This window comes from Arvicola amphibius, chromosome 11 (genome assembly GCF_903992535.2).
Source record: "Arvicola amphibius chromosome 11, mArvAmp1.2, whole genome shotgun sequence".
Lineage (NCBI taxonomy): Eukaryota > Metazoa > Chordata > Mammalia > Rodentia > Cricetidae > Arvicola > Arvicola amphibius.
Window position 1 is genome coordinate 24,035,318 of NC_052057.2, and position 21,505 is coordinate 24,056,822.

Consider the following 21,505-nt stretch of genomic DNA (forward strand, 5'->3'; position numbering starts at 1 on the left):
GAATGAACACTTACAAGTAAACATGGATGGACTAAACGGTACACTAAGTGACTCAATGGGCCACACTACAGCTTCCACACAAGATTCTTCTTTTGTTGTTTGGTTTGTTTTCAGGTTTTCTTTTAAATTTTGTTTTTTTGGGGGAGGAGGTTGCATGGGCCGAAGGCAGAAGCAAGGGGACAGAGAGATAAGCGGAACCATGATGCGTGATGTGAAATCCACAGAAAATCAATAAAAGTTGGAAATAAAAGAAATGGAAAAATATAAAAATAAAATAAAAAATGGAAAACAAAAACATACGCAATTACTTAGTGTCAATATTCTTTTTTTGTTTTGTTTTTTGGTTTTTTGAGACAGGGTTTCTCTGTAGCTTTGGAGCCTGTCCTGGAACTAGCTCTTGTAGACAAGGCTGGCCTCAAACTCAACAGAGATCCACCTGCCTCTGCCTCCCGAGTGCTGGGATTAAAGGTGTGCACCACCACCGCCCGGCTAGTGCCAATGTTCTATATACTTGGTTGGCTTACAGTCAAAGTTTCATATACTATATGACTTACACAACAGCAAAATAAGTCAAACATGTATTAGTATATTTGATACACTTACCTTGAACCCTTCTGGTGCTGCTTTGTATCTTCTTTGCAGGTGTGTCTAAAATTAAAGATCCGTAGTTAGAATCATTTTGTGATTTCAGGTAAAAATCAGGAGTCCATCGCCAAAGACAAATGTATAAAGTATAAGTAGCCATTGCTTAAATGTGTGGGTTCTGGAGGATTAAACTTACTGGTCCTAAGAATCTGACTCTGACCGAGAGGTTATCTGCTCCCACACATCATCATGAATGCACACAAAAGCACAGTGCTGTGTTGTGTCTTCGGAGTCCCTTCATTTGTGCAGTTTTTGCATGGAATAAATGATTTTCATACGACTGACTTTTTGGTAAAATGTGTCACTACCTTCTAAGAAAGCTACCAATATTTCAGTTGTTGTATGTCTTATGTATTCCTCTGTACAATTCTCATTATTGACCGATAAGCAATTTAGAAGTATTTCAATGTTCATTCTCCCTAATTCTATGACCCATTCTATGAAATCATTACGAAATTAAATAGCTACAAATAATAAAACTTTTCATTTTTTCTTTAATTTTTTTCTTTATGTATAGGGGTTCTTTACCTGCATGGATGTCTATGCACCACATGTATGCCTAGGGTCTGAAGAGCTGAGAGTGCAGAACCCACTAAACTAGAGTTCAGTTGTTCAGCCTACAACAGACCATTGTAGGCTGCCTTGTATGTGCTCAGTCTCAAACCCAGATCCTCTGGAAGAGCAGTCAGGGCCCTTAGACACTGAGCCCTCTCTCTAGCCCTGGCATTTTCATATTTAAGAGTTCCACATGTTTGTACAACTTCTGTTTTATAGTTGAAAAGTAATTCTCTAATCCTTTGAGTATAACTCCTGCTATCTATCTATCTAGTAAGCCTAAAGTTACATTTTATCTTCATTTTGTGGGTATTTGGGATTGAAGACTGATTGGTTCCTGTGGTGACTTCATTTTTCTGATTACCTTCATCTTTTCTTTAAAATATTATTTGCTTTCTATACAGTATCAATATTCAGCAAGAAAGACGATGTTCTTTATTGGGGATTTTTTTCAATTTTGTAAACTGATGCAAGCATCGTGTAAGATGCACAACAGCGAGCAAATGAGAAAACCTACAGTTTAGAGAATTTATGAGCATTTCTCCAGTCTTAGTACATTCCCAACCTGTCAGTTCTCCATGTCACTATTTGCTGTACCATGTTAGCACTCTAGTTAAACACAGAACCACAGAGAACCTTTTGAGATTGGATGACAGAGGGGAAATGTCCTTGAATAGCAAAGCCTATGTCATTCCACGTCAAATAGAGATTTTCTTTAGCTACAGGTTTATTTGATAACAAAATAATTGTTTATGAAGTCTCATCACAATGAGATGGATATAACCTTAAATACCTAGTAAAAAGGTATGGTTTGTAGTTAGTGAGCTTATTAAGTCTTCTTAATTGCAAATTGATTTCAGGATGAAGAAGAATCCCTAGGCTCCCCTTTTCAAATGAACAACTGCTTTCGGGTTCCCTTACGTACATTTGGTGGTGTCCGACAATGAGATTTGCCAATTATCATTATTCTGCCATGGCAGCATCCAAATCAGCAATATTCTGTTAGGTTCAGAAACATCTCAGGAGGAAATTATAATAAAGTGAAAAGCCTAGGTTTGCTCTCTAGGCCCTCAGATATCTCAAAATGAAAGAGCTTTAGGAAGCGACTCAGAGAGGTAAACAGATACCTGAAGTCAAGGGGCTGGTTGTGATTCAGAGGCAACTTGATGTTTAGAGCTAGAAAAGGACTAACTTTTCCAGCTAAGGGCCATATACTAGGAACTATATTGCAAGTTGTGAATCTCTACAAAGATTCATTTATTTATTATTTATGTGTATGTATGTGTGTGAGTTTATATGCATCACGTGTGTGCAATGACAGTGGAAACCAGAAGAGGGTGCCAGAGTCCCTGGAACTGGAGTTACAGGCAGTTGAAGGCTACTTTGTGGGTGCTGAGAACTGAATCCCAGTAGTTTGAGAGAGCAATACTTGTTCTTTACATCTGAGTCATCTCCCCAGGTCTACGCCCTCCTTTTTAAGGAAAGAAAAATCCTCAGAAACACTTTGCTAAGCTTTCTAAAGTGGCACGCTTTGAAAACCATGCCTTATAGATCTGTGGGTAGTTCACATCCTGAGAAGTGAAAGGAAATTCTGAGAGAAACAGAAATAGAAATAGCTCTCTTAAATTAAAGAGAAAACAGCATTTTCTTGAAAGGTAGTACATATATTCTGGTAGGGAAAACCAATTATCTACTGTTTAAGTGCTATTTCAAAGAAAACTTTGGAAGTATTATTAATTAAAGGAGGGGAAACATACTTACCCACAGTTTAAGCCTATGGGAATGAAACAATATAAGTAGGGGAAGATTCTAATTAATTCTCTAAGAAGCATTGCCATTCTATGAAGCTGCTGACTATGGCAAGGGTTAAAAGAAAAACAAAGAATTCAATTTACATTTCACAATCCATGCCCTCTCGTTTCAAGGTCTTTTATGTTTTTATGGCCGAGAGTTACTCAGTGAGCCCTGCACTCTGTTGTCAAGGACTGTTTGGTTTCGCTATGACTTAGGAATATGCCATCAGCTCCCGGCCTTCTGGAGGAAAATCTTGTATTTTTCAGAAATACTGAATATATACTGAAAAGAAGATACATTGTTGGTGGAGCAAAGAATCACTGTTGCAAATCCAGAAATGTCATCTATATTCAAACAAGCAAATATCACTTCCAGAAACACACACGATCTTCAGAGGGGCTATATTTTTGTAGACATAGCGATAAATTTTTTTTTAAAAAAAATTATAAGCAGAAAGCCATCTGAACTGGATTTTAGATTAACATCAAATTTCAGGTGTCTTTTTTGATTCATAATATACTGCAAAGAGCATATTTGTTGTAGACATCTCTTTACTGCTATTCTGAATCATATTTAGTCTTATGTTTTGTTTTTAGTAAATTGAACTAAAATTGCCTTTACTTAGGTGTCAGTGAGCCAAACAACTTTAAAACCCTTTCTAATTTTTGTTTGTTTGAATAACCATCACTGAGAGAGCATTTGTATATTTTGAATCCTTTCTTTTTCTTTTGAAAGTCAGTCCACAGACCAAGAACATTCCATATTTCAAAGATTAATTTTATATGCTGAAGAATATATAATCCTGAGGACAGATTATCACTGAAACAGTAAGCAGAAACGCATATTCATTCGTAAGAATGCAGTTTTGGAAATGCAAGTCGCTAAAAGCACTGTTACCCTTAACTGTGCACCTACAAACTTCCCAGTCATGCCTGTCTTTGTCACGGGGACATTGAATACGTTTTTTTTTTTTTTTTTTGGAAATATGAAACGCATTTTCAAATTTAGGCTTCTCTGCCAGCAAAATCATTCATCTTTTACATAGTCAAAAATATCTGCCCAATTTTCTGTGTCAAGGCAAAACAGTATTCATTGCTCCCCAGTGGATACCATGAAACTTTTTAAAGACTGTTTAACCAGCAATCACTTTGGGGAAGGACCACCTACGTGCACCAGTCAACACGCTGAAGACAGCTCACCGCGCCGTCTTTTTCATCTAATCAAAGGAACGGCCTGCACACCCAGTCTTTAAAAAGCCGAAGCCCTCCTCCACCGCCTGTTACGGGTTAGTTGTTGGTGTTTACTAACCTCCCTGGAGCAGCCTTTTAATATCCTCGTCTTCAAATAAGTGACCATCGCCACCTTCAATGAACTTTGTGACTTTGGAGACCTCTGAGAGGACACACGTTCACAGCAGAAATTGGTTCACTCAATGAAAAGGAATTTGACACGATACATCCTGCCATCTGCTCAGTAGAGAACTCCAGACCACCTCTCAGCCCCTTTTAAGGTTTTGGTGTTGGCTTTTGGTAGTGTTTTCGCCAGCTGTTAATCAGTGTACCAGCAAACGATCTGCATGGTTACCGTTTTGGCCTTGTCCCCCGTTTTGGACAAACACCTTATGCTGGTGTGGAATATGAACACTGGAGCAAGGTGGTGTGGACAGCGTGCTCAAGGCCTTGAAGCTGGCTGTAGCCAATGGGACAAGTGCTGAACGCCACACTCTTGCGTTCCCAGACCTACTGACCTTTCTGGAGGAATTTCTGCAGCGACTCGCCTGTTTCATCGCCTCCTGTAGAAATCCTGGTGTATTTTACCTCAGGACCTAAAGGACAGAAACAAGAGTGCTCAAACTCGTTTTGTAAAGGCTGAGAAGACTCCGGGCCACGTGGTGTGTGCTGCAGCCACGCCGCAACCTAGGAAGCGCAGGCAGAGGTGCTACGCCAATGATGGTCGTGGCTATGCCCCAGTGAAGTTTATTTTAAAATATGAGGCACAGACTGCGTCTGCAGAATGTCTAAGTATGAAATATATAAGGTGTTAAATTTAAAATTTTAGGTTCATTCATAGACGCGAGTCTCGTATAAAAGTTACTGAATTTGTCAATTCTTTTAGATAGACTCATACATCTTGGTATGTAGATGTATAGAATTTAACATTTATGGAACCTCAAAGAAAATTCCTTTTAGTACCCAATAACTCAGTAACAAGCTGTAAGCTAGAGGCAGAATATCATAAGGCGTACATGTAAACAGTATAGAAATGCATGTTTATGGACATATCTAACAAAAAGTCTTAGAGTTAAAAAATAGGTAACATATTTGGAATATTATATTTTTTGCAGAAAGAAAATGGGAAACAGTAATTTTAATAGTCACTATGACAAAGATTAAGCTTATATAATGCACATATTTTAGGGTTTGTATAACTTGTGTTTATAGCGAGTTCAGCGCACATATGGAATTAAAAATTACCTGTAATGATCCGCTCTTCCCGGGTCTGCTTTTCGGTTATTTCAACAGGAACCCCATCTATGATTTTGGTGTACTTTTTAATGACTGGTTCTGAAGGCAGAGAAAGAAAACCACACGTGATTTACCCTCTTATGGTGTTTATACCTAGGAGAGCTAGAGATTTTAATCAAAGACACGCTTCTTACAACACTCATATTTGAGAGTCAATTGTAGCCATTGTCGGAACAGACTATGAATTCGTTCCAACCAGTCTGAGTAACTCTTGGGACTCAGGTGAGTGGTGGGGGTAGTTGGCAAGGTGAGTCTGCCATTGGAAAAGAAACCTTACAATAAAACCGTCCCTGAAAAGTTTATTACATTTTTGTTTTGTTTTAGTGTGTGTGTGTGTGTGTGTGTGTGTGTGTGTGTGTGAGAGAGAGAGAGAGAGAGAGAGAGAGAGAGAGAGAGAGAGAGAGAAGCTATGATGTGCCTATGGAGGTCAGAAAACAGCTTGCTCCTTTTACCATGTGGAACCCAGGGATGGAACTCAGACTCAGACGTCAGGTTTGGGAGAAGCTGTCTTTTCCTACCGACCCACGGCACCAGCCCCTATTACCAGAGTCTCACAAAGAAACCACCAGTTCTCTTCTGTCCTGAGAAATGTCGTTTTGTGTTTACATAATTGTAATCATTATACTTCATGATTACTGTTTGCATATCCGTAAGAAGTAGTCCAGGGGCTTCACTGTTAAACTATGACTGAACCCACTTAAAAATAAGCTGCACTATATCCTTGATAAGGTAGCAAGAACTCAGACCTAGTAAAAAAAAAAATGCCTAGGTAAAATGAAAATCAAGAGAAAAATCAGCTCTTTGACAATTCTAAACTCTCTTTTCGAATGTCACAGGATGCCACCTAGATAGAAGAAAGGGCACAAGGCATACCTCCATGGATGACTTCTGTCACCGTCTCTCCCTCTTGAATCAGTCTGAATTCAGGTTCACCTTCAATGTGGATCTTTGTCATGGCAGGTCCTGAGACATTATTTTAGGGGACAGGTTAGTTCCTGAAAGCAGCCCCTTACATTGCCCCAATAAGAAGTTTGTCTCCACATTTCTTGTTGCTCAGACTTTGGTGTTTTTGGTTTTATGAAACTAGTTTTGAACATTTCCCGTTGTCTTTAGGTTAGACATACATTTAAGAGAACAAACACCTCAGCTGCATCTGTTAACACTGCCACCCCAACCCACCTTACAGTGATGCACCAGCAAGCTGTGCACACTGTCGTCTGTGTTAGTGCATGTAAGGAATGATTACGCCAAGTATTTTATGTGGCTTTCTCTGGGAATCAGACAGCATTACAGTTTGGAGTCACTCGGATGACAATTGTTTTAAATTACACTTTGCCATAGGATATCCTTTGCCAATCTTTACTGAAATATTTAATTTAAATTTTTTATCACTTATGACCTTGTATTTTTTTATCTAAGAGCACATGACTGGACATTTAAAAAAATCTAATATACTTACCCTGAAGATGCTGTGTTTTAGACTTTCTAGGAAAACTGACTTGAGTACTTACCTTGGCTAAGAGAAAGATGCACACAGCTATAGCGACTAAGTTACACAGCCCTTCAAATGCACAGCGGGCTGGTTGCATTTGACTTACAGAATGATTTTGTTCCCAGAGAAAATCAGCTGGAATGTTAGGAAGCTGACTGCTACATTAGTCGATGAGGGATGTTTTATAGAGGAAGGAGAATTATTCCGTTCAGTACATTTAACTTGCAACTTCTCGCCAGCTGAATGGAGCTATAATCGATTATCTTTGAGAAAATTGATTTGTTTGCTGAGAAATCATCAAAGCACACCACTACCCAGAGCTAAGTAATAAGTAATAAATAATGAGAGAGAGAAAACCGTAAGAATTTCAAGCTGTGATATTTTGTATGTGAGCCCCTTAGGGATGCCAACATGAAGGGTAAATCCTCAAAAGGAAGTATATACAATGACTCACGACAAGGAAATGAGTTAGCATTATGCCTAAGGGTTTTTTTTTTTTCTTTAGAAAAGTTGAATTGAAATTCTGGAAGCACCTTTGATTATTAACTATTACTACAAAGGAGGGAATTTCACTAAACTTCTTTTTTGTGTATTCAGATGATAGCTTGGGAGAACATCCAGCACAGGGACCTATTGCTCAATTTTAGTGGACTTATTCTTCATTCTGAATTTTGGTTTGGTGTCTTTTTGATAAAAAAAAATATTCTAAAATTATGTCTTGGACTCTCCTGCATTTAGTAAATGCTCATAAAGCATCAATGAATTCACGAAGTTCAAACCCTGGGAAGGGACTGAGAGTAGTGAATGGGGAGCTGTGGGTGTTGCCAAGAGGCTGCTGGCTTCTCCACTTGTGCTACCCGGGAGTAGGTGTCACTTTCTGGTTTCACATCAAAGAGTATTTACAGATGAGATGACCCCATCTTCATCCAGATAATAATGAGGAAGAACCTAAGTAGCCTGACTCAAGGATGCTCCCAACTAAGGTAATCATGACATCAAACCAGCTGACAAAGACTGAGAGGATTCATGAGTCGAATGAAGAAACAGGGAAGGAGAAGAGTCCTTGAAAATGGGAACACGGCACACGTGAATGGCTTTAGTTTTGGAAGCCGTGTATCAGAGTGACATTTTAGTGACTCTATTTTTTTTTAAATCTAATATCTTTGGTTAAAATCATCTGATCATTTTTTTACTGACATGATCAATATATACTGTAGTAAAACCTTTTACATTTAATTTCTACTTAAAATCTCAGTTTTTCCTCATCAACAGCTAGAAAATAAAATGGTTGGAACTGGGCTTTTGTTGTTGCTTTTTTTTTTTTTTTTAAAGCGAAGCACAGATTTTTAAAGGCTAACTCAACTGTAGACCTAAGAATGAATATATCTATAGCTAGCCAGGCAGAGAATTAACCTCTTGCTTTCAGTGAGTTTAAGTCAGGGTTACTTTAAAGGGAAGAAACATATATAAATTTGTCACAGAATAAAAATCAAACCCAAATCCAAGAATAATGAAAACAATGGTGTTCCCAAGATTCAATTAAACCCAGAATCTGCCTCTCTTGGGAAAGACTGTTTTCATCTTTCTAATGGAAGAAAGATGACAGCAGGTATGTTCTTTGTGCAAATTACTGCTGCAACATGCCAAAACAAGGACACCGGTACTTAGTTTTGATCTTAGAGATAATGAAAAAGCTTGAAACAAGCTAATATCTAAGAGATCAACATCAGCTAGCATAGTAAATATAGAGAGAAAGTGACGTTTGAAATATGAGAGGCATATATTTGATACATATGTATATAAAATATGTCCAGAGTTAAAGTGTAGGCTCCCGGGTTTGACTCACTAAACTGCGCTATTTCTTTTTCTGTCTTGGCAATCTAAGTTTTAATGTATATCATGCCTGTTTGGAATTTTTAAGGCTTTTGTTAACGTACATTGTCTATACTCTCTTAGGTTGCTCACTGGGAAAAAATGCATGCATATATTTGAAAATTTTTCTTTCAATAGCATAAAAGAGATGTGTGTGTGTGTGTGTATGTGTGTGTGTGTGTGTGTTGGTCGGAAAAAGAGCTACAAAAAAGTGTATTTTTTTGAAGGAATCTGCAGCAAAAATGTTTAAGGTTAATTTATGAAGTGATTATCTGGGTACTAGTGTCGACACAACCTCAATTAAATGAAAATAAATACAAGCAAATGTACTGAAAATATTAGGGATGCACCATCTACTTAGCTTTAAAAACATATTGCACTCCACAATCTGCAATTACACAAGCATGCCGATTGTAAAGGAATATTTAGCATGTTAGTTTCAAAAAGAATGTAGGTATATTCAGAGAAATGAATTGATTACATGGCACTTTCTTTCAGAGTGGAAGGAACCACGGAGGATGTTGGTTTTTACCTTCAATTTTGGTAATAGGCTGAAGACTGCCTTGAATGACTTTAATTTTTGGTTCCACGACTTTGGTTATAATTCTAGTTGCTGAAAATAAAAGTGGAGCATGAACGAAGCTTACACAGAAACAACTCAAAGGAAGTTGTCCTTTTTGGTCTTTCTGTGGTGGTGCTAAGTTATCAGCTATGGGATTGGGTTCAGGCAATCACCGGAAATATTCACAGTGCATTAATGTCTTCTCGTGTCCAGATGCTGAATCCTGCAGGCCAGTGGCTTGACTATGTTCCAGAGGGGGGAAGCGCTAACTAAATGACACATCCTACCTAGAAATCTACCACTACGACCCGCAGCACTAATGCACTGACTTTCCATTGTGCTTCTTGAAAACTGGCTGCATAGCAACAGAAGACAAATAAACATGATTAATTTCATGCAATTCACGATAACTCAAATTGCATTGTCAGATTTTCTCTCTCAGTGAAAAGAAGGCTATGGGAAGAAAAAGGCCCTTGGAGTACTCCCATGCATTTGGCACAGAGAAGAAAATACAGAAGATCAGTCACGATTCTAGAGGAGAATAAATTTCAGCCAGGAAGTCATGAGCTTTCTGCAACAAATAGGACATGGTCACTATTTAATTTTCAGCCTTGTTAGGATAGTTTTAAGGTGGTTTCCACACAAGGGTTTTGTGGTGAATGTTTACCACCTCCTCCTGAGTGAGGTTTCAGTGGTGCAGTTTGCCACATGCGCCAGTTCATCAGAGCTACGGGTCTCTTGATATTTTGTCACAATTGTGACCAAGAGTCAGTAGCCCAGTGTGCCTTCCCACCAGTCTCAACCATGGCTCTCACATGCCAAGCTGTGTCGACCTTCTGAACTGGGGTGTGTGCTAGGCCTTTAGGGGAACTACTTTCCAATCATAGGTTCTCTCTTGAAAACTCAAAGTATAAAACTCTACAATGTATTAAATCCATGTTTTTCTTGATCTCTCAAGTGGTTCTGCCAAACAGGACTCTTCCCCTGGAGCACACAGATTTCTCTGTTGCTATTGTTCAAGTGGAATAATTAAGGTGATGCATGGTTTCAAGGAATCTGAACGTCAGAATCTTGACATGGTCGGCAGTTTTGCTTTTGTGAAGGCTTAACTCATTTGAGCAGGTCTAACAATTTCCTGATTTTTTTTTTGGTCCTTCTCTACATGAAATATCTTGTATTGACAACTTATACCAAAGTGTACTCTCCAATAAAAAATGTAAAATGTGTGGTATTTTGGGGGAGAAGAAAAATGAGCACCAACAAAACTGAAGAAATAGTAGAGACAAGGTAACAAATGAACCCCAAAGTGGAGACTTTGCTTCAGTCAGCCTGCCCCTCTATGTGGAACAGCCCATCAAGGGCTGTAAACCCAGAGCTACTTAACAGCGCACGAGTGGGCTAGCAAGTTACTAGGGTTGCATAATTCTGAAAACATAATTCACGTCATACTGTAACAGCATTTTGGTTCATAATAGGCAAAATACTGTGTTGTCATGTACAGCCCATAGTGGAACCTATACAGATAAATTGGGAAAGACAAACAAGATTTTTGTAAAGATTTATAGCATGGGAGAGTCTCATATCTGATGAATGTAGGCCATGAGGACCCTGCTATTTTTATACAGAGTGTTTTTTTTCCATGGCTGGAATTTAGAACATGCTAAATCATCATGATCCAATGGAAAGAAATCCCTAAGGCATCTCTGAGAGCCCGGCCCCCGGATTGCAGAGGTATTATCAGGAAGAGAAGCAGACATTTTGTTTTGCTCCAGATATTGACTTTTTTCCTTTCTCATGTCTATCATTAATATTAAGGGAAATGTCCATAAATAGATAACTGAATGTTCACAATAGAAAGTAGAATAAATTTCTAGTCGGAATAAAGGTGAGTAAAGTAATGCTTTAGCATACTTGGTTGTTTCGTGGTAGAGTCAAAACAAAATGAAAAGAACTTCAGCTTTAAAAGCTGTAGCGAAAGAAATGGGGGGAGGGACCATAATGAAGAAGTTATCGGACGACTGACAGCAGAATTTACGATGAGAGAGAAACGTCTTTTGCCACTGTTTAGTAGTTGAGCTTTGATCTTGATAATCTGGTAGCATAGGGGATTACAAACAATCATTGGGGTTCCTTTGCCCGGTTTTGGATGTGGTTGCTTTTGAACCAAAATCTCCTAAGAATTAGGACTTGTCTGCACATCTTCCTGCGCACGGCTTAGGTCCAGGGCAGGATGAGTGACAATCCTTTACCATGCTATCCTGTGCCCACTTGTTAACATTTCCGGATAGCTCTGGGGTGTCTTCTAGCAGTCTGTCCTTGTGTATACCCTTTTTGTTTATTTTCCCTCATTCTAGAGCATGCCTTTACTCTCTGATAATGCATCTTTCTTGTTTCCAATTAGTAGAGAAGCAGTTACACAGAATTGGAGGGTGTGACCAAGCCTGTGCGGCCTCTTTCAGATCTCAAGCCCTGTTTGACGAACAATGAGTTTTACAGGATTTGGAATTCTAAATACCAGATTATCAGCAGTCTTTGTACATACAAAGAGATAATATTCTTTTTTTTTTTGCTTGCACATCATCCCCATTTGTAGCCCAAACTTTTCTTATACTTACTGTAGACAGTCATGGGGATCTCTTTGAAGGTGCTGCCACGAACAAACTAAAAACAAATGTTTATGTTTAGTAACATACAATGTATTGTACACCAGGGACACTATAATTCTACTTAAAATAAAAACAGCTAAGGTCACTCAGCAGAAATGAAGTCAGGTTAGGTTCTTTAATAACTATCAGGTTTGTTACTAAATATTTTAAGATTATAAAACAGTTCACAGCTAAGTATATGGGCTATGCTATATTTTCCATGTTTTCTACATTATACTAAAGGTATACTACTACTATGCTATACTAATTTCTAGTTTTTTATATTAGCCCTACAACATCTGCTCAACAAACTAGAAGTAAATTCCAACAGCATTCTGTACCTTGATTTGGATGTATTTTATCAGTTTGTTCAGTATTTCCAAGAGCCGATCATTGCCAACTGGGATGTCTACGGAGATAAATATTCAGTGGATTTGGTAAGGAAATGAATGGGTGATCAAAACTCAGTTCATGTCAAATGGTATCCCATCCATCAATACATTCAGTCAGTACAGACCTGCTGGGTAGAGGAGTTTGTCTACGACGTGAATGACACCGTTTGTTGTCATGATGTCAGATTCTTTGGACTTCAACTCATTCACCAGAAGCGTCTCATTCACCTTTCAAAAGAAGGGGTGATGTTAAGGAGAAACTATATGGAAACCACTTAATAATGATAAGTACATTGTAAATCCCTTGTAGTAACTTACTCCTTTCAGGTAGATTTTGCTTCCCTGTGTGGTCTTCAGGATGTTAGTGACTCCAGGCTCAAAGCCCTTTCCAATATAAACTCCTGGGGTCAGGTGATAAAGAATGATGTTTTGAAGAGCATTTTTATCTCCTGCAGGAAAAGACAGGTGTTGATTTAATAATACGCTGCTTTTCTGACATTTTGATACAAGACTGAGAGATAAAACACCCCGTTGTTTCTGTTTTCCCAGTTCTCTGTTTTCTCACAATGTCAAAAATTTTTTGAGTAGATACCAATGCTTTATCAAAATATTAGTCATTTCAATCAACTCAAGCTATGCCAATTAGTCTTGAAACTATGACAGTTCCCTTTTATACCATACAATTGTGAGTCTTTCGACAAATTATGGTATGGCAATGAGCAGTTTGTGAATAAACATTAACAAATGGCTCTCCGCACGTCCCAGCCACAGTAAAGGAAACCAAAGTTTGTTAAGGAAACCAGGGGGTGGGTTGGGGGGATTTCTTTTATTTTCTTAAATATGGGCAGAAAACCTGGAGGAAGAGCCAAGATTCTTAATATGAGGGGTGAATATCTGGCACCCGCCGCTACTCACTAATCAGAATCTCCTTCTCTTCGTTTGTCATCCCCTTGAAAGCATCGTTGGTTGGTGCAAACAAGGTCCAGTCTCCGGGCTGTGTCAGGAGATCTTTCAGATCCGCAGCTTCCAGGAGGCTCAGGAAGATGCTGAGAGAGAGCAGAGAATTGCGTTTAATTCGCTACGCGTCAGATGTAGGTTCACTCAACTGCACGGTACAGAGTAGGGTGGAATCCACGCGGTCTGGAAACTGAGAAACCACCTCACACATTTTCGTGGGATTAAATGTAATGTCCCTGTAAAGTAAGATGTCTAATGGGGAAATGACTAAAATAATTTATAAATTTCTCCACCTCTGTTTTTCTTGTAAAATCACATTATCAAAGTCACATTTTATGTGACATAAAATTTTGTTTCATTTGATACTTTATTGAAGAGGTCTTTTTATATATTACCATTTTTAAACAAACAATTAAAAGAAAAATCTCAAGGAGTAAGTCAGACTTTAAGGTTTTTTTTCTGCCCACGAAATCATACTTTGAATCCCCAGGAACAGACCAAATAGCTCTGAAAACATGTATTGATTTTAAAACATTTGTATGTATTTTTTCACTTTAATTTTTTAGATTCCTTTTAGAATTTCCTCTCTGAGAGTTGTGTTTACATCATTGTCCCCTCTTCATTGCCCCCTCCTGTGTTCTGTGTTGCCACCTCCCCTGGTTCTTCAAACCCAGTGTTCCTTAATTATTCTCTCTCTCTCTCTCTCTCTCTCTCTCTCTCTCTCTCCCTCCCTCCCTCCCTCCCTCCCTCCCCCCCTCTCTCTCTGTCTTTCTCTCTCTCTCTGTCTTTCTCTCTCTCACACACACACACACACACGCACACACACACACACACACACACACACACACACACACACAGTCTGATGAGCCCCTTTAGTGTTGCTGATCTATACACAGGTTTAGGGCTGGTGGAGAGTTGGAAAGCCTATTAGGTGACTCCCCACAGCAGAAAGTTGATTCTTCCTCTCATTGGCCATAGATGCCTGTAATTCCCAATCTAGGGGTGTGACCTCATGAAATGTCCCTCATTCATACTGATGTGTCACTTGGCATTGTCACTGTGAAGGTCTTATTTAGGTGGCCATGTTGTTGTTGAGTGAACTTCCCTGTCATATATAGACACCATTGTCTCACAGCAAAGATCCAGCTCCTACAACCTTTCCTTCCTTCTTCCATGATGTTTGTGGAGCCTTGGGTGTTGGGGTTGGGTTGCCAATGTATCACCGGAGTTAGCAATACTATGAGCCGGATGCTTCTTTGGATGGCTGCAATAGCACTTATTCTTTTGTGCAGGTACAGCTGGGAGACTTACCTAAAGCGCTTATCCTGCCTCAGTTTCTCATGCAGGGATTTCTCTGCTGGTTGGATGATCTCTCGGAATATGTGAATGGCACCATTCCTTCCCTGCTTGCTTCCTCTCACCATGCAGGAGTTCTCAATGCAGATAGCCTGGCCGAGGGAAGGAAGAAAGATGATGCCCTTTCCTGTGCTCCACCTGAGCTAGCCCTTCCAAGAGGCCAGTAGACTGATGAGGGCCAGAGAAGAGAGCTTCTTTCTTGTTTGTAATGTTATATAATTTTCCTGTGCACCTCTCATCCATTCCTACCACTAGCCAAGCTGCCTTATGCCTCAGGCCTGTGCATTCTGTCAGCAGAACACAGACTACATAAAATTCCACTTCCGTTTATTTTCCCTTGTCCTGTCTCATGTTTAGCGTCTCTGTAACTCTTGATGTTAATGTTGGCTATAAATATTCCGAAGTTCAGTACTTCTTGTAATCCTCATATCTAGTACGTTTTCTTGGCAGTAAGACATATGTCTTATATGTCTAGACCTTAATTTATTTCCAGTTTAAAAATTTAATAAATGCATAAGCTTAACTTAATATATGTGCATATGCAATTTACCGTAAGCAGAAGTCTTATTTAATGTGTGTGCGTGTATAATTTGCTGTATGCATATGTAGGATTCAATGTGTGTATATGTGTAACTTAATATATGTACATGAAGTGATTTTCTTAACTATTTAAAATGTGTGCCTTGCCATGGCAAAGCCTTAGTGAAGAGTCACCACGGGCCACATCGGTCTGTAGGTAATGCTTTCCTCCCCGGAAAGCCTTTTGGCTGCGTTGTCATACTGACAGTCAATGTTTCTAGGAAATTTGCCGCAGGATATAATACTTCCAATTCATTTCATGGGGTCCAGAACTCCGTATGGGCCTTTATAAATTCATTTTGAAAATCACTCAAATGATACCCCATGGTTGAATGGAGATACCATAATATGGATACCCTACATGTTTGACTCAGCATAAAATCTGCCCTTTAAACTACAAAGTACTCTACAAGGCAAAGATTGACTTTATAAGGACTTTTCTAAAATCTAAATGAATATTTCAGAACATAGTTTCTTGTTCGTGGAAACAAAGGCTGATTATCTGTCACACACAGCACATCGGCGTGCTCTCCTCATTGTCTTTCTCCGAGCTGTCCTCAACTCTGATCAGGTGGGCATTCAATTTTCTAATCAGCTTTACCAAAGTCTGAGGAGGAACATTCCCTGTGGCTCTTGGACCAGCACATGCCAGGTGACGCTCAAACCAGTGTAGAGACGCAGTAGACCCTGGTCCAACCCACTTACCGTGCGATACACAAAGACTCGGAGCTGTTTGCCTCCGATGGTCTCCAGTATCTGCCCGTTGTAGAGATCGCTAAGGCCGACTTTTACTTTCAATATGTGGTTCTGCAGAATTAGCTTAAGGAGGCGCTGATCCATGCTCAGAGTGTCGTCTGTGAAGAAAATTGGGAAGGAACATTGGGTCTGAGCAACATGGCTGGAGGAGAAACCTGAAAGTGGGCATCTCTCATGTTCTTCATGTGTGTCCCTTGCTCACATCATAAAAATGAGCTAAATACCCGAGGCTAGCAAGGCCATCTGACAGTACAAGCTGACCTGTCACCCTAAACTATGACCACGAAGCTCTTATTGAACAAACAATGGCTCCATCTACATAGGAGACTTTATTTTCATGATGGCCATCGGCAAAATCCAAATCTTTATAGTGGCCAAGGTTTTTCTTTGTTTGTTTTGTTTCTTCTTTCTTTTTTTCCCCTGACAATTAGGTGTCCATTAGTCATGTGGGTGGCTATGATGAGCCATTTGTAAGGTCATGCTTATTGCTGGTCAATGGGTCACAGCACACAGACTCCAAAACGCGGCTTTAAGCCAAAACATGCGCACAGTATTAATCTAAGGGAGATTCAGTATTTCTAGAAATTCTTATTTCTTTAATTAATAATGTCATATACTGCAACTTGACTTTAACACGTTTGACTTTTGGTCACTAAACTTTTCCTCAAAATTTATATATTTTCCTGTGAAGTAAGTTTCTAGAACAGACCTCAGCATGTGTTCTAAATATCGTCAGTGAGTAGCAATACCTAGGTGAAAAATGTACTTCCCATCATGATCCGGAAGCAACTGTCTCTTGTTTATCTTTTATGCGTTAACAATTTGACACCTGCATCTTCCAGACTGCAAAAGCCTCATTAATATTTTCTAAACTATCTATGACTTCGTATTCAGAATAATCACGGTCCCCCAGGGAGGAAGAAGCAGCAGAGCTCAGTGCTTACCAGAGAAGGCGTTGTTCACAGGTGCTAACAAAGTATACTCCCCATCTGGCTTCAGGGAGGATGCCAAGCCTAGCTGGGCCACCAGGTCTGTGAAAGTGGTTTGCTGCTTCCCAGCCAGCTCAATGACTTGTTTGGCTGTAAAATAAACCATTGCCATCTCAACAATTTCGTCATTGTTATGATCCGCACCCCAGGGGTCGTAAATCAATGCCTGGCTCTTTTCTACTCTTGTAAGCTATTTACTGGAGCGTCAATCTAGTAAAACATCCTTCGCCGCCTTAGTATGAAGAGCCTAGCTTCCAAGTGACGGACTTGATCAGCACAAGTAACTTTAGAGGGAATTTTTCTCTCCATCTTTATCGCTTTATAGTGTAGTTTTCTTTAACCCCCAATACTCACCTTTCAGCTCTTTCTATATTGTGAGTCACACACCCGTTCCTTTACCAGAAGTCTACCACCACTATCTCTCTTTTTATTGCCAAGAAACACACTAGCAGTGTGAAAACCTTTCATAAAGACGAGATTCCAGGCCAAGGTCCTGCTCGGGCTGCCCATGACTCCTGCAGGCCTCGGAGTTGGCACTCGTGAGCACATGGCCACTTTGCTAGGTGTACTTTTATAGACCTCTCACTAGCTCTTCATGGACTTACTCTCCAAACACCTTAACTGGCAACAGTTAACAGGTAACAGGGTGGCGGTTGGGAGGCCTTGCTCACCGGAATCAGGAATGAGGACTTCGTCAATCAGGTGGATGACACCATTCTTTGTCACAATGTCTTTCTTGTTCACCATCTTGATTCCATTGACGGAGATGCTATCCCCTTCACAGCCTATCTCAACCGTGTTTCCTTCCATGGTTTCAAACACAGCTCCTCCCGTGATAGCCTCGGAACACTGCACAGTGTTTAGGATGTGATACTTCAAGAGAGCTGGGGAGAAAAGGGAGAAGGGCAGTTAACTTCTGGTCAAGGGAAACAACATTTGATCCTTATATTATGCATCCGCCAAGGGTATATGACACAGATGTAAGACTTGAAATTCTAAAGTCTTAACTATACAGTTTCTAGGAAAGTGGGCGTTTTAAATCATTGCCTCAGTAGGAACAGATTTACTTATTAAAAAGGAGGAGAAGAGAATATGAGCTTCCAGAATTATTTTTTGCAGCACCAGGAGAACAAAAGAAAAGAGAAAAAGAAAAGTCTTTTAGACAGTCTCTGAACTTATCTGTTAGCATGACTGCTGGAAACCACTCAAACAGAGTGCTGCGCTCACCACCTTCCAAAAGATCATTCATGATCGGCAAACTAGTTTGAGAGCCTGAGGGCAAGGCAAGCCATTCCCCCCAAACAACACCTAGAAAATCCAGAAGAGCATCTGGAAGGAACTGCCTCTTAAGTCTATGATATCGAGACTTATATTCTCAAAGTCTGTCAGCTGTATTTGAATAAACATATTTGGAGACTGAGTATATAGAAGTAGTTAGCACAGTGCAAAACCCATCTGGCTGTTGAAAGGGAGGCAAGAAAGGGCTCAAATACATTTGTGAAGCAATGTGTGCTGGCCAAGGGGAGCCATATAAGTTCCTCTGCTCAGTTAGAACTTGCGGCATATATCTGGAGTCGAAAGTATTGCATAATATCATTCCATATTAAAATCAAGCCCAATATTACTCTGCCACACTTGATTAATCTTTCTTTTTCATTTGTAAAAAGATCTATTTATTTTGTCTTATTAGTATGAGTGTTTGCCTACATGTCTGCTCATGCACCACACGCATGTCTGGGGCCTACAGAGGCCAGAAGAGGAAATCATGTCCTCTGGAATCGTGGGGTCCTGGGAATTGATGGCAGGTTCTTCTCCGGAGCAGCCAGAGCTCTTAACTGCTGAGACATCTCTCCAGCCCTTATTAACCTTTAATACTTTAATAACCTCTGTAACTTGGAAACAGCATGAAAGGCTGCAACCTTGCAGCTGTTTTTTTTTTTTTTTTTTTTTTTTTTATCAAGAATGATACTTGGGTATTTTTCCCATCTTTTAAATGATGTTTTCTAGAGCACCCCACGTTTTTGTCTTTCCTATCACAACTGCCATTATTGGCCATAACTGCTCTTTTTCCATGGCCTCCATCCTAGGTCTCCATGAGAGGAAGACATTTTCCTACCTTCAGAAGCCACTTTGTCTCCCATGATCCTTTCTAGGACTCCCCGTGGGAGTTTCTCAAATGCTTCATTGGTGGGCGCAAAGAGCGTGAAGTGACCATCTCTTCCAAGGGTCTCCAGTAGGTCAGAGGTGATGGCAGCAGCCTGAAACACAAATGGCCTAGGGTATCAGGAGGGAGGTGACAGCCTCACCAGAGACATTTCCGCGTGTTAGATTGTTAAACTATTACTTTTTGGTCCAACCGATGAAGTCTTCCCCAGGTTTTATCAAACCATTGGCTAGAAAGGAAAGTCTGCCAGTATTTATCCAACTTTAGTAAAATCCAGCACCATGTTCAGTCACTGAATCAATGTGTTCTATAGACCCCAAACACTGTACTTACCCACCAAGAATATTAACCATCATATCCAAACATGTATTATTACTATATATGGGATGGTATCTCCTTTATGAAGTGGAAATGGTTATTTCGTGGAATATATTGTTGCACTTTGCCAGATTTGTTGACTAGCACTTTTGCAGTCTGCAGATCTTGCCAGAAAAGGAACCTTCCTTCTCTTTCAGAGAATCAGGGGAACCTGCCGGGTTCTTACTCTGAAGGATGAAAGGTCGTCTTCTGCATCGAGGAAGTCTTGGATGGAGGTACCAATTTGCGTCAGGACACGATCAATGACGTGGACCACTCCATTCGTGGCAATCTGGTTCCCGTGGATGACTCGGGCGCAATTTACAGTGACAACCTGCAGTCATTCGAGAAACAAAAAAAAAATCAGATCCAGCGCTGATGGCTAAGACAGCAGGGCGATTTTTGCACCCCCATGCACTAGCAATACGGTGTAAAGTGTCTATGTGCTAAGCGCATAATCTGGGGACCTAGTTGGTATAGTATACAGACTCTATATGCGGAGGGCCGTAGCTGTGGATTAAGACCTGAGTATTGTCAAACAGAAAGAACTCTTCAGAACCCCAATCAATTAAAAGCATTTCTGGACATTCAAGGCCAATAATTTCCTTCATTTGAGTTATTGATTTTATTTTTATTCTTTACTATAGTTATAAACTATTTCTAATGATGGTCAAAGAACTGTGTACATAGTTCTAATTATTTCTGAAATAAATTCTGAGAGAGGAATAAAAATTTCCGTTGCAAAACTGTCATGCGGCCTACTGAACAATAAGTAGCATTGCCTCATCAATGGGATTTTTTTCTCCTCTGGAAATTTGAATGTTGAAAAAAACCTTGAGACGACAGTTTGCCATAGTCTAACTAACTCAAAAACTCAAGACTCTCAAACAGCATAGCGTCCAGAGAGTGACCAGGGCAGTCACCACACTCTTAAGTGTGCATTTCACCATTTGTAAGAAACCGTTTAATGCACAGTGACTCCCAGCTGCCAACCATTCAGTCCTTAGGAGGAGCCAATTGGATTGAAGTTTCACAAGGGCCAAGTTGTTTTCTTTTAACTAATGCAAGTATTTACATTATAGTGACAAACACTATTATTTCTGTGAAGGTCCAATGATAGGGAACAGTTAGATTTAGGAAAAACATGCCTTAGAAGTGTGAAGTTGATGAATGAAACTCACCCCATTGGGATAATGGTTAATGAAAAGGCCCAGATTGTTGTACATTGATGGAATCACCATGCCGTGCTTCAGGTCCTTGGTTAACATTCTCTTGTTAACCATGTGGCTGTGTAAAGCATTCAGCAACTCGACATTGACATTGTTCTCCAGTCCTCTGCGAATGTCCTAGGAGGAATTTTAAAAAGTTCATTTGTTTTAGTTTACTTCTGAAGTTCTCCCCTTAAAAAAAAACCTATTATTTGTGTGTGTGTGTGTGTGTATGCATGTGCGTGAGTGCATGCATGTATTCCTGCCTGCCTGCCTGTGCACGTGTGTGTATGTGTGTCTGTGTGTATATATGTGTATGTGTTTGTATGTGTGCACTCACCATATGTATGAGAGTGCCCAAAGGTGTCTGGAGCTCAAGTTACAAGTGGTTGTGACCAGCCTGATGTGGGTGCTGGCAATGAACTTGGGTCTTCTACAGCATTCTTAACTGTCATCTCTCTAGCCCCATTTCTATTCTTTTGTGGCTTTCTGATTCAGTTATCAGTTGATCGTAGATGACACAAATAACAGAATTTTATTATTCCAAACGATTGAGGACTTTTGAAATTTCACATAGCTGGTGAAGGGCCTTAATTCTGAATGCTTGTACATTTTTAGGAATAAAATTTTCAAGACAATCTTCAGATAGGTTAACAA

The 21,505-nt window shown here is 39.8% G+C and overlaps 1 protein-coding gene across 4 annotated transcripts in view; it reads right to left on the reverse strand.

The window, feature by feature from the left end:
- Postn (periostin) overlaps nucleotides 1–21,505 on the reverse strand; it is a 32,114-nt gene that overhangs the window by 1,580 nt on the left and 9,029 nt on the right. Inside the window, exons 5-22 of one of the 4 annotated variants that reach the window (XM_038347430.2) lie at nucleotides 20,822–20,986; nucleotides 19,828–19,974; nucleotides 19,236–19,377; nucleotides 17,791–18,003; nucleotides 17,075–17,209; nucleotides 16,080–16,228; nucleotides 14,751–14,887; nucleotides 13,398–13,528; nucleotides 12,801–12,931; nucleotides 12,608–12,710; nucleotides 12,432–12,499; nucleotides 12,061–12,106; nucleotides 9,416–9,496; nucleotides 6,393–6,482; nucleotides 5,469–5,558; nucleotides 4,742–4,819; nucleotides 4,303–4,386; nucleotides 604–648 (exon numbers count right to left, since the gene is read on the reverse strand). In XM_038347430.2, the coding sequence (XP_038203358.1) occupies nucleotides 604–648; nucleotides 4,303–4,386; nucleotides 4,742–4,819; nucleotides 5,469–5,558; nucleotides 6,393–6,482; nucleotides 9,416–9,496; nucleotides 12,061–12,106; nucleotides 12,432–12,499; nucleotides 12,608–12,710; nucleotides 12,801–12,931; nucleotides 13,398–13,528; nucleotides 14,751–14,887; nucleotides 16,080–16,228; nucleotides 17,075–17,209; nucleotides 17,791–18,003; nucleotides 19,236–19,377; nucleotides 19,828–19,974; nucleotides 20,822–20,986 (2,035 nt within the window). The remainder of the gene's footprint in view (nucleotides 1–603; nucleotides 649–4,302; nucleotides 4,387–4,741; nucleotides 4,820–5,468; nucleotides 5,559–6,392; nucleotides 6,483–9,415; nucleotides 9,497–12,060; nucleotides 12,107–12,431; nucleotides 12,500–12,607; nucleotides 12,711–12,800; nucleotides 12,932–13,397; nucleotides 13,529–14,750; nucleotides 14,888–16,079; nucleotides 16,229–17,074; nucleotides 17,210–17,790; nucleotides 18,004–19,235; nucleotides 19,378–19,827; nucleotides 19,975–20,821; nucleotides 20,987–21,505) is intronic. The other 3 variants (XM_038347431.2, XM_038347432.2, XM_038347433.2) reach the window with 3 other exon arrangements.